Source organism: Dasypus novemcinctus, chromosome 11 (genome assembly GCF_030445035.2).
Source record: "Dasypus novemcinctus isolate mDasNov1 chromosome 11, mDasNov1.1.hap2, whole genome shotgun sequence".
NCBI lineage: Eukaryota > Metazoa > Chordata > Mammalia > Cingulata > Dasypodidae > Dasypus > Dasypus novemcinctus.
This window is the reverse complement of record NC_080683.1, coordinates 25,480,265-25,493,600: the sequence shown is the minus strand read 5'-3', so window position 1 is coordinate 25,493,600 and position 13,336 is coordinate 25,480,265. Positions and strand designations below refer to the sequence as shown.

Genomic DNA, 13,336 nt, shown 5'->3' with positions numbered 1-13,336 from the left:
AACTCAGCACTCCCCCAGCCGTCATTCCCAACTGTAATCACTATGAAAATATCCAAACATTTTTATGCACCCTGCACATATGCCCTGGGGAACTCCCTCCCAACCATGTGCCTCCCATCAATAACCCCCCACACCAGTATTCCTCCCCCGCCACCATCGAACCCCTCTGTGGTCCAGAACCTTCCTGAAAATGAAGCCCAATATATTGCCAGGTTCCATTAATAGTAAAATGGAATATAGTGATGGGTTTAAAGGTTAGATATAGAATACATACTAATTTAGAAAAATTAAAGTAAAAATAAATTGGGGTATCAAAAATTTAAAAATGAAAAAGCTTTTGTTCTTGATGTTTTGCCTTCCATCACTGCAATAAGTGTTGCCCTGTATGTACATTGGCAAGGCAACTTCTCCCATCTCTTCCTCAGTGTCTACGTCCTTTCTTTTTCTTTTTTCTTTTCTAATTATTAAGCTTGTCTTCACAAAAGTTTTAGACCACAGTAATTCATATATACAATATATGTTATTCCCATATATTCAACATGAGACACTTTGTCCCTTCCCCAGCAATAATCTTTTCACATGTTCATACTATATTTACTGCAACTGATGTACAAATATTGAGACAATAGCTTTCAAACAAGGTTACACTTGGGTTTATATTATGGTAATAATATATATTTAAATTTGCATATATTATGTAAAGAAACTTGGGAAAGATAATCCAAAGTCTAAGGTAAGAAGTAGCTATTTATGTGGAGTTGAGAGTGAGAACTAGGTGGGAGCAAAACTTTCCCCTGGTGCCTTCACATATATCTTATCTGTGTGAATGCAATACCTACTCAAAAAATTAAATGATCAGTGTTACAGAATATTTCATGGTATCAGAAAAGTTCATAATATACTACCAAGTGAAAAGAACTGGTAAAATAGCATTGTGGAATGATTTCATTTTATATGCATATTGAAAAAACAAAAGCATCAGGACTAGTCACCTTTGGGTTGTGGGACCTTTAAAAAATCATTTTGCAAATTTCTATTTGTGTTTCCTAAATTTTTCCTCCCTGATTTTTTAAAATGCTGGAACCACGCTACTTTTGTGGTAAGATAAAAACAATAAAAATTGTTATTAAAGAAACCCCAGTGTCTAAATGCTCTTGGGCATTATTTATTATAGAAGCAGAAGATGTCTATCTTGTGGTATAACTCTAATCATATATACTAAATTACTAATGACAGCCAAAGAGCTATTTTGGTGGGAAAGCAGTCAAATCCCAATCTTCCACATGTTCCCATGAGTCAGAGCCATGCATTTTTCTGGCAAGAAGCGTAACGATAGCATTGTAGTAAAGAGCATGGGCCCTGGAATCTGACTGCATGGTTCAAAATCTCGGCTTTGCCACTTAGAGGTTGCATGATCTTGAGTAAACACTGCTTAATCACTCTGCGCCTCAGTTTCCTCATCTGAAAGTTTGTAAGGGAAGTCACTTCACAAAAGTTGTGAGAATTAAATGAGTTATTATACAAGTACTTAGTGCCCAACACATAGCAGTCATGCAATAAATGTTAGCTTTTCACAAAATTCCTTTGGCAGTCCTGGTAGAAATATTCATTCCCTAATCTAACAGTTCCTTATTAAACATGTAAGGCTCAATGTGAGCTTTTGCAGAGGAGAATAACCTGTTGAGTATGAAGAGGATCCTGTGAGGAGCTTGCTGTCCAACAGGGGAGTTAAGATACAGACTTTAAACTCCCTAACAAAAGAGAGAGATTGATCAGTATCATTTACAAGAGGTACAGAGGATGGGAGGACCAGGAAGGGCTGAACTGCAGGGTGGCATTTGACCTAGGCCTTGAAGGATGTGAGGGCTTGGACATGCAAAATGAAATAAAGGAACTGTCTAAGAAAAGACATGAAGAAAGGCATGCTTGAGGTCAATATAATAAACCTGCTTGTATGGAGTGTAGAGTGCATGAAAGGTAAGTTAGAACTCTAGGTTAGAGGGTCACTGGGAGCTACACTAAGGAGGTCTCAAATACCATACTAAGAACTTCACACTTTTATTTTAGGTCAAGTTCCAGGGTGCTTGGTCTGGCAACAGTGTGTAAAATGGATTCAAGAAAAGAGTCGGGGTGGGAATATGACTTAGGAGTTATTGTGATAGAGCCTCAATAAGTAGAAATGGAGGTATGGCAGACACTGGTGGTGACCTGCCCAATACCCACCTCTCCATCCTCATAACTCAGCCTTTATTTTGTCTGGGGCAGCAATTAGGAGTAGTCATATGATTGGCCTAGCCAATGAAATGTAAGCAGAAGTTGCTAGATTCCTCAGAAGCCCTTTAAAAAGAGGAAGGACAAGGTGAGACTGGCTCTTTGGTCTTTCACCCTTGGTTCTTCCCCTTCTTCCTGCCTAGGATATAGCTGTGATGCTATATCAGTATGACATTCATTTTGAGGCCACAGAGTGAAAATCATGAGGATAAAGGCTACTTGCTAAAGAGGTCTGAGAAGAGAGATAGAAGTCAGGCCCCTGATAGAAAGCAGCCCTGAACTTCTTATCTCCAGACAGTGTTTTACATGAGGAATATAAAACCTCCATTAGGTTGAGCTAATGTATGTTCGTTTTTGTTATTAGATATATGCTACTGCAACTCCTAACTTAAAAAACAGAGTTCTTTACATTAGCAAATGATGGTAAGAAGGAAAAGGAAAAGTCAGAGGCAAAAAGAAATATTGTAGAGTTAAATTAAAGAACTTATCCCCTTACTGGATGTGGTATGAAATTGAAGGGGTCAAAGATATCTCTAAGGTTTCAAATCAAGGAAAATGGGACACTGATGTCATTAAAGAAAAAAGGGGACTAACATTTACTGATTGCCTCCTATGAGCCAGACACTCTGCTGGTGCTTGACCTGTGTTATCGCAATTAGTTATCTCAACTTCATGAGATAAACAGAAAGCAGGAATGAGGAAGAGCAGGTGGGCTGGAAAGATGACTATGACAATGGCTTCGTTTTTAGTTGTACAAGAGTGAAGTGCTGGTGGTTCAGCTGGATGAAGACACACCCAACAGGCAGGCAGGCAGAAATGTAGGATGGGATTCAGGAGAAGGGCAAGGATGGAGAACAGCTCGTTTAGACAGTGTGAGATAAGATGGCAATTGTCCGGAGAGTTTAGAGAAGGCCAACAAATGGACTAAAAATAGGACCTTGAGAAACACCAGCCTAGTAGATAGAGTAGGAAAAAGATACAAAGAATGGGGTTCAGAGAGATAGGGAGTGTCAGAGACTATAACTCCTCAACAGGAGGAGCTTCAAAAAGAGAATGGTAAAGAGTAATCAATACTGTATCTAGATTTTTTTTTAAAAAAGACTAAACACTAGTTTAAAAGGTCAGCAATCTACAGCCCACAGCCAAATTCAGCCTGCTGCCTGTTTTTGCAAATAAAGCTTTATTGCAATAGCCACACCAATTCATTTACATGTTGTCATGCCTGCTTTTACTATATCATCACAGATTTGAGTAGTTGCAACAGATGGTATGGCCGGCAAAGTCTAAAATACTTACTATCTGCCCTTTTACAGAACAAGTTTGCTGACCCTTGCTCTAGACTATGAAATATACTCTCATACATTTGCGTAAGTATTTACGATAAGGTCTGGCACATGGTGCAGGCTCAAATATCTGTTGAATTAATGAATAAATGAGAAGAAAGCATTAGATTTGGAAACAATGATGACTTTCAAGAAAGCAATTCATGAAGCCTGTTTGTAAGATTCTACAACAGTCAGGAGGGAGGAGGTTACAAGCCCAAAATAGAAGAATTAAATTAGGAGAAATGGGGAGCTACTTATCTTTGACAAAAGAATGGAAAGAGAAGATGAATGATAGTACAAAAACATCCTAAGGTGAAGAGTGAGAAAATTAAATAAGTTTACACCAAATGATTTGATCTTATATTCAAGACCAACAGCAAAACAAATGTGAAAGAGCTTGAGGCTTAAAGAAAATGAAAAAAGAAATGACACTATTTGGAAATGTCTATATGGCAGTGAAAAAAAGAAGATTGAAAGGATCATTCAACAAGAAAGGAGGGTCCTCTTGAAACTGAAAAACACAAATGGGCATGCTATCCAAACAAGAATATTATATCTGAGTATATGTGTTTGTGTTTATATATGCTATTCACACATGTAGATTTGTATGTAGCATGGGTTTATGACCACGCACATTTGTTATCCTTGTGAATTTGATATATTGCAATAATGATCGAATACTTCAAATGAACTTCAAGATGCACTGAACAGTCCATTAACTGTGCACTATTCTAATTTTTCTGGTTCAGAGAAAAGAAATGGCTAGATCCAAGTTTTATCATCATGTAACTAACATGAAAAAGCATGGAGAGGAGTGGATGTAGCTCAAATGATTGAGCGCCTGCTTCTCATATATAAGGACCTGGGTTTGATCCCTAGTACCTTCTAAAAACAAAACCAACCAACTCACAGGAGCCAATGCAGCAGAGGGGTTAAGCACCAGTTTCCCATATATGAGGTCCTGGGTTCAATCCGCACCTCTACCCCCACCCCCCAGAAAAGTACACAGGCCTGACAAATACTCAAAAGTGCCTTTCATTCCTGAAGTAAAGGATTTGTATTTCCTTAGAGCAGGACTTTTTTACCCGATGGGTGGAGTTAAGAGCCAGGGACAGAACCGCTAGAAGACACAGATGGTATGACACTTGGGTTGATAACACCTTCAAGCATTTTCTCTCTCTTTTCTCTGACCAATCACAAGAGAACAGAGGGAAGGTGAGGGCCAAAACGAGGATAGTTATGGATCTCTTACCCCTGAACTTGAATTTAACTTTATTTTTTACTAGTGTCTCATTCTAGGGGCCTCAATGATAATTTTTTCTTATTGCTAAATACAGAAGTAAAAAAAAAAAAAAAAAAGAAAAAAAATTTTTACTGATAATATGCCAAAGCAAGAAGTTTTCCAGTGTCTGCTGGATCATAGTATTTGTACACACATGGAAAAATTACAAAATAAAAACTTCTGAAAAGTACTTGAATTATATGTATGGCTATGAATTTCTAGTTTCTGAATGCTGTCCAGCATTATATTGTGCTTCTAACTATTCACACCCCTTCCCCCACTTTCCTGGACAGCTACTGTATTTCTTTAGTCCTCAGAGGGTGAATATCAAATATAATTGCAAAGTTTTCTTTCTTAGTAGCAGATAAAATAGTGCAGTGCCTTTATTTTCATTTTATTTTATATTCATCTTATTTATATATTCAATAAAATAAATATTTCCCAACTTCCCCTCTCCCCTTAACCTCAGACATCTTGTCCCCAGTCCTCACTCTTCCTATGACCTACTATACCGAATATAATGAAACAATCAGAGGCAGATCCCCATCCACCCACAATACAACCAGATCTACCCCCTACCAGCATTCACACCCATATACTCTGCCTTCCTGACGTTATTATATATCAAGGTTCTCAAACTCCTGGATGCCTGGAAGCTCCCAGGATGCTTTTGGGGGTCCAAGAGGTCAAAACTCTTTTCATAATAACACTAAATCATTATTTGCCTCTTTACTCTTGTTTGCTCACAAGTGCCCAGGGGAGTTTTCCAAAGGTTACATGACAAGTGATATCACAGCAGACTGAATACAGAATCAGATATTAAAATGCAGCTGTCTTCTATCATGTCAGATGTAGATAAAGAGATTCACAAAAATTTAAAACAATGCCACTCTTCTCACTATTTTTTTCCAGTTTGGAAAAATATAGCTATTTTCATTAAAAATGCTCTTTCTGTTCATATGAAATGAGTTTATTATTGTTCTTTTAAAATAAATAAATAAATATTTATTACAATTTCCTAGACATAATTTCTAATATGGTAAATATCAACAGATATATACCATGTAAACAAAAACTCTTTGGGGTCCTTAATAATTTTAAAGAGTATAAATGTGTCCGAAGTTTGGGAACTGCTGTCCTAGATGAATGATTGGCGCTTCTATACATTACCAATTTCTCCGCTGGTGTACTGAATGCCATCCCCTCTCACCTACTCCAGCAATTCTTCCTCTGTCTCCCACGTTATCAATGTTTCTCTCTCTTCAGGATCATGCCTATTAGCATACAACTATGCAGTTATTTTTTTCTATCTTAAAAAAAGATAACGCAAAACAAAACCCTTTCTTTTGACTACTTCCTCTGTCACCTACTGCACCATTTCTCTGCTCCCCTTTACAACAAAGTTCCTCCAAAGAGGCTCTAATTGCAGACTCTAATTCCTCTCCTCCCATTCTCTCTTAAATCCATTCCAATCAGGTTTCCCTACCACTCCTAATCCACTGAAACTCCTCACTAATGCCACCACATCGCTAAATCCCAGAATCAATTCTCAGTCCTCATCTTACTTGACTTAACAGCAGCATTAGTTAGACACAGCCAATCACTCTTGACTTCCTCATGAATTTCAGTTACCTCCATTTAGTTAAAAAAAAACCCAGTCTCCCAACAACATGGTTCAGATTTCAGTTACCACCACGTATTAACTGAAATTGCAAAAGGTATAAACTTCACTGCTGGCTCTTCAGTCCACAGATTATTATGTAAATAACAGATGTGCATCATCATGATCAGTGACCAATCACATCACTTCTTTCATAGTCTGTTTATTTTGCCACTGAGGTCTGTATCCCAGTTCTTGAACTGGATAACAGCAAACATTGATTTGTATTGCCTTCTTGTCGCTCAATGATAAGTGCACATGACATTTTACAAAAATGGATAACTGAAAGAGGGAACTGAAGTGCATCAAAGAAACAAAAAGTGATTAATGCCGCAAGTGAAATTTGAGTCAAAAGTAAATGGTGGTGTTATAGAAAAAATAGCTGACTATTGAATGTTGCCACTACTGTCATTCAAGAGAATGCAGCGAGAAGCAAACTTACCAACACAAGTGAGGAAAGTGGTTGTGACAGGAAGAATGAAGATGTCAGAGGAAGTACACTGGCAAAAACTTCACATTAAAAGAACTCTCAGAGATATTTTGTGATAATTAAAGCCAAAATAATGAAATGCTGGAAGCTGATCCAAACTTAGAAATGAGTATGACAATTTGTCAAGGCATAGAAAAGATACTCACTCTATATGACAAGAAGGCAAGTGCTATTCTAGCTACTCTTAAATAAGTCTTTGACAAAGAAATAAAACACTTTAATTCTTAATGTTTCCAATGCTTTAAATTAAAATGTACTAAAAAGATATTTTATTTTTTCATTTCCTTTATTTATTTCATTTCCTATATTTATAATCGAAGGAGATTTTTAATGTTTTGCCAAAAGTTTTTTTAAAATCATGGAACTGTAAAATTTCCCATTGATTGTTGAGATCGTTTTGCATTGTTTTAGTTCGCATGGCCACTTTTGCAGTCCCTTACAACCATGCAAAAGGAGGATGACTGTACTTCCTTCATTTGCCTTCCAGGACACCACAGCCACTTGGTCCTTCCTGCCTCACTGGCATGTCCTTCTCAAAATCTTCTTCTCAACTCTTAGAGTTGGAGGACCCCAGAGTTCAGTCCTTGGAGCCCTACTCTTCTTTATTTACTTCCTTCCTTAGTGATTTCATCCACTCTCATTGGCTAACATATCATCACATGCCAGCAACTCCCACATTTACATCTCCAGCCCAATCCTCTTGCCTAAACTCCAAATTTTTATGTCTAACAGCCTGTTTGACCTCTCTACTCAGATGTCTAATAGATATCTTAAACCTAGACTATTCAAAACTGATATACCGGTCTCCCTCCACCCCCTGCAGAAAAAGAAAAAAAGTGCTTCTTTACCTACAGTCCACATCTTCTCCATCTCAGTTGATGGCAATTTCTTTCCAGTTGCTTGTGCCAAAAACCTTGGAGTCATCCTATGTTTGAAATTCTGTTAGATCTACCTTCAAAATGTATCCAAAATCAGATACTTCTCACCATCCCCATCCATACTACCCTGGTCCACATTCTATCATCTCTTGCCTGGATTACTTCAGTATTCTCTTAACTAATTCCCCTCTTAATCTAATCTCAATACAGAAACTAGGATGATCATGTTAAAACATAGGTCAAAACTTTTCACTCCTCTATTCAGAACTCCCTAATGAGTCTCCATTTCACACAGAGAAATTCCAAAGACCTACAAGGCTCTATACGATCTGGTTCTTTGTTGATTTTCTGATTTCATCTACTACTCCTCTTTTTGTCACTCACTCTATTCCAGGCAAGCTCAGTGGCCTGCTTCTTGTGAGTGTTACTTGAGTACTCTAAACATACCATCACCTAGGCTTTGTACGCAACTTTCTGTATTCCTGGAAAGCTTTTTCCAGATATCCACATGGCTAACTATCTGACCTTCAGTTGTTCACTCAATGTCACTTACCTCAATCAATTGCATCCTATCTCTATTCTTCCAGAAGACATTATCACTCCTACTATGCTCCATTTTCCCACAGTACTCATCACCTAAAATACTGTATAATTGACCCTGTCAAAATTCATGTCCTCCAGAAAATTCAGAATGTGGCCCTATTTGGAATGAGGGTCTTTGTAGATGTAATTAAGTTACAGATCTCAAGATGTGATAATTCTAGATTTAGGTTGGGCCCTAAATCTAATGGCTGGTTTCTTATAAGAGAAAGGAGAGGGAGATTTGACACTCAGACACACAGAAGGGAAGCCCAGGTAAAGATAGGATTTCTGTTGTTCGAAGGTACTGAGTTTGTGCTGATTTGTTACAGCAACCCAAAGAAACGAATACACTGTACTATTTACTTACCTATGTTTATTGTCTTTCTCCTGCTGCTTAGAAGGTCAGCTCATGAGGACAGAAACTTCTTGTTTATTTTGTTTACTGACAAAAGCTCAAAGCTATCGTGACAGTATCTGACACACAGCAGGCATTCAACAATTATTTATGAAATGAAAGAAGTTAAAAAGGTTCTAAGTTATTAATTTCTATAGAGGACCCAGGGAACCTTTTGTGTATGTCTAAGAACTCCCATCTGGTGGGGGAAATCTGAATGTTTGAACTGTGATTACCTATTCATTTTGTCAAGAACTATTCCATGAATGCCTAATATGCACTAAAGCCAAAATGAACTCTAGGCGGCCAAACATACTTTTCCAATTCTGGCGGAGGAGCCTCTTTCTTTCGGATGTGGTTCTGAATTGACAAGAGTGCTTCTGGTGGATATTGGGCAGCATTGCTCTCCATGTATTTCAAAACATACTCATCTACATCAAGGATGATAAACCGGTGACCAAATACTGGGGAGAGGGTAAAAATACATACAGCTTAGTTATGTTTCTATCACGCAATTGGGAGTGAAATAATACTGATCCTCCAATGACAAATTTAGATATGCATTTGTGACCCCAGCTAATGACTTCCAAAAGCTCTATAAACTAATATGCATCAAATTGTTCAGTGCTTAGGAAGCTTGGTGACTACATTCATAGCAAATGCATTCAATTTAGAGTTTAATTGATAAAGAAGGAGATTAAGACATTGTACCACATATACAAGAATATTATCTTTATAACATTTGGAATACAGCCTAATTTTTTCTTCCAAGGATTAAATAAATTAAGTTCCAACTAAGAAGAATCCATTCACTTGGCTAGTAGGAGAACCTGAACTGTGTTTAGACGCACCTTCAATCATAGCCCCAATGAAGAAGTCACCAGGGCCATAGTAGACAGGGTTGTCCACCAAAGAGAATGGTTTAACAACTTTTGTCCTGCCAAGGTACTTGCCCCCAATGATGCCAGAATTTCGAACTGGAGGCTCAAAGATACTGATCATGTCTGTGGCTAGAAAATAAGAGAAGATGAACCGGCGGTCTTTGTCTTCTGGGATGGGGGATTCCTAGAAAGGTGAAGAAAAGAGGATAATTAGAAAATAAAGATTCATGATCCACCCAGATTCCTCAAACGCAAATGCCTACAAGGGCTAGGTATATAATATACATGAAGTGGGCTGGGTTAGGGGTTCAGTAGGTCTGGGGGGACTCTGGTGGCCTGGAAAGGACGCCACATTTAAAGGGGGGCAGCCCCAACTCAATGCCTGTGGATTGTTGCCTTGTAGGAATTTAAGTCCAATGTTACTAAATCTTCCAGCTTTTTAAGATAGAAATCTGGATTACTACTCCCTGATTTTAAAATGTTGGCACATCAAATAACAGCACTCCTGAGGGCTCTAAAGACATCCAGACACTATAAGCAGGGCAGACAAGCTCAGAAATTTGGCAACCTGTCAGTCGGCCTTATTTTGGAATTTATGCTCCCCAGTGTAACAGGGTTAGACTCATTTATAGTTTCCCTATGCATGGCTTTTCTGCCCCTTCTATTTGAACATATAATAAGCAGTATAATTGATAAATATATGTCTCAGAGACTTAAATCTTTGGTCTATCCATGTGCCAGTTGAGCCTTGAATCTCAGCAGAGTTGGAGCACCTACTCTCCAGTTCATTGGACTTACCCAGGACAACTAATAAGGAGATGACGATGGACAACACCGAGCCCAAGGAATAGAGTGTCTGCAACTGCAAGCAAGACAGTTTAATCCATCTGCCCCATGGGCTCTAAGTCTCCTCTAAATTAGAAGCACAGTGGGTATCAACATTCTCAAATCCTCAAGATTAGGGAATGAACAATGGACTAAAGTAGACTTATTATTATTCTACGATAGACTTATTATTATTATAGCAATGGAAGAACTTTTATCATTGATATAAAGGCAGTGGCCACCAGAGGTTCTAAGGGATGGGAGAGGGAAGAACAGGTGTAATATGGGGGCATTTCTGGACATTAGAATTGTCCTGCATGACAGTGCAATGACGGATACGCCATTATATATTTTTTCATAACCTACAAAATTGGGCAGGACAGAGTATAAACTATAATGTAAACTATAGTCCACAGTTAGTAGCAATATTTCAATATGTGTTCATCAATTATAAAAACGTGCCACACAAATGAAGGATGCTGTTAATGTGGGAAAGTGTGGGAGGGGTAAGGAGAAGGGTATACAGGAATACCGTATATTTTTTATGTAACACCTATGTAATCTACAGATTCTTTAAAAATAAAAAAAATAATTAAAAAAATATTGGCACAAACTCTTTAAGGCCTTATGCTGGCCAAACAAAAACATATAGGCCACATTCTACCCACAGGCTGCCAGTTTGAGACCTCTTGGTTGACACTGTGCTCAACTTAGCAGACACTAAAAATTATGCAAACTTTAATTCTTTAAATATATCTATTTATAAACATAATTTTAAAAAATTGAGTTGGGAGGAATAAGAACAATATAAAATCACAGGATTGAAGTGCTCCTATCTTTCAGACAAGATTTTTCTTTAATCAAATGGCTTAATCAAATTGATTATACAACTCTTTTGAGAAATTCCAGATTGAATAAACCTTAATACAGACATGCTTATTCCTGACTAAAATCCTCTCATTTTTCAACTTCACACACATCTTCTTGCTCAGACCATGGAAATATTTGTGTAATAACTTCTCATATATTGAAGAAAGTCATTAGGTTTCCTCATAGTAAAATAATTTCCTTATACCATTCCTTAATCTAATAATCTTCAAACTTTTTTGATAGATGCTCCTAATGTAAGTCACTGCTCTGCCTCTAGTGGGGGGTGGGCACCAGTTGCCACCAGAGAGACAGAAATTTACTGTTCTTTACCGTAATTCATCAGCCTCTTCCTGGATACTGTATAGTGTTCTTCTGGGCTCTGGAGTTTCAAAATAGTTGTTTCAGACAGTTCTTGCCTGTTTAATCATTGTTCTGGAGGAAGGACTGGGTCCTGGAGCTTCCTATTCCACTATCTTCCCACAGTCCCCTATTTTTACCAGTTTTAAAGTGTACATTTAAGTGGCATTAAATACACTGGTGAGCAGGAGATGGCAACGCCTCTACGGCCTGTAGAGGCTCAGTTGGTTGTGCTGCTTTCTGACCTGCAGGTTTTCAGGAAGTCAGGGGGAACGGAACCTGAACTCGCCACAGCCCAGGGCTTCTGCCTGGCATCCATGTGACGGGATACAGCATTAATGGGCAGGTTCAGTCTAATCTGCAAGTCGGGGCATGACATCGACAAACTGGCCCACATCTTCAGTTATTACATTACTGACATTGTGGAGCATGTGCTCTGCGTTGGAAAAGATATCCTTAAAAATCACAGGAAATGTGCTCCTGGCCCTCTGGATGGTAAAAAAGAATTGACTGATGACATTATTACTCTGGTGGGAAAATGCAGTCTGGAGATACAGGAGAAGTTTGGGATTTACCATACCAGAGAAGGCCAAGACCTACAGCTAAAGATAAGTAGTAGCTCCTAAAACAGTGATCCAAATGAAAAAAAAAAAATGCAATAAAAATTTCAAAAGATAACCAGTGGAACAACATTGTGAATGTAATTTAATACCACTGAATTATATACTGGACAATAGTTAAAACGGGAAATTTTAGGTTGTATATATGTTATCAGAATAAATTAAAAAAAAAATAGAACTATATAGTACCAAGAGTAACCAAAAGTAAACCCTAATGTAAACTATGGACTATAGTTAGAATAATAATATTGTTTTGTCAATTGTAACAGAAGTACCACACTAACAATGTAAAATTTTAATAACAGGGAAAACTGAGTAAGCAGAGAGCAGGTTATATGGGACTCTGTACTTTGCATGATTTTCTGTAAACCTAAGACTATTCTAATAAAAAATTTTTTAAATTACATTCACAGTGTTCTGCAACCCATAACCACTATCTATTTCCAGAATTCTCATCACCCCAAATAGGAATAATATACTTATTTAAGCAATAACTTCTCATTTCCCCCATCCCCCAGCCCTGGTAACCACTAATCTATTTGCTGTCTCTGTGAATCTGTCTATTCTAGATATTTCATATAAATGGAATCATGCAATATTTGTTCCTCTGTGCCTGTCTTATTTTGTTTAGCCTAAGGTTTTCAAGGTTCATCCACATTGTAGCACGTATCAGAACTTTTTTCCTTTTTATGGCTGAATGATATCCCATTTTATGGATATACCACATTTCGTTTATCCATTCATTTGCTCCTGGATTGTTTCTACTTTTTGGTTACTGTGAATAATGCTGCTATGAACACTAGCATACAAATACCTGTTGGAGTCCCTGTTTTCAATTCTTTTGGGTTTATACCTAGAAGTGGAATTTCTATATCATATGGTAGTTCTATGTTTAGCTTTT

At 37.7% G+C, this 13,336-nt stretch overlaps 1 protein-coding gene across 2 annotated transcripts in view; it reads right to left on the bottom strand.

Annotated features, from left to right (window-relative positions):
• Window positions 1-13,336, bottom strand: part of EFHC1 (EF-hand domain containing 1) — a 65,507-nt gene that overhangs the window by 4,891 nt on the left and 47,280 nt on the right. For both annotated transcript variants that reach the window (XM_058306875.2, XM_004463776.4), the window contains exons 8-9: window positions 9,734-9,947; window positions 9,199-9,346 (exon numbers count right to left, since the gene is read on the bottom strand). In XM_058306875.2, coding sequence (XP_058162858.1) covers window positions 9,199-9,346; window positions 9,734-9,947 — 362 coding nt within the window. The remainder of the gene's footprint in view (window positions 1-9,198; window positions 9,347-9,733; window positions 9,948-13,336) is intronic.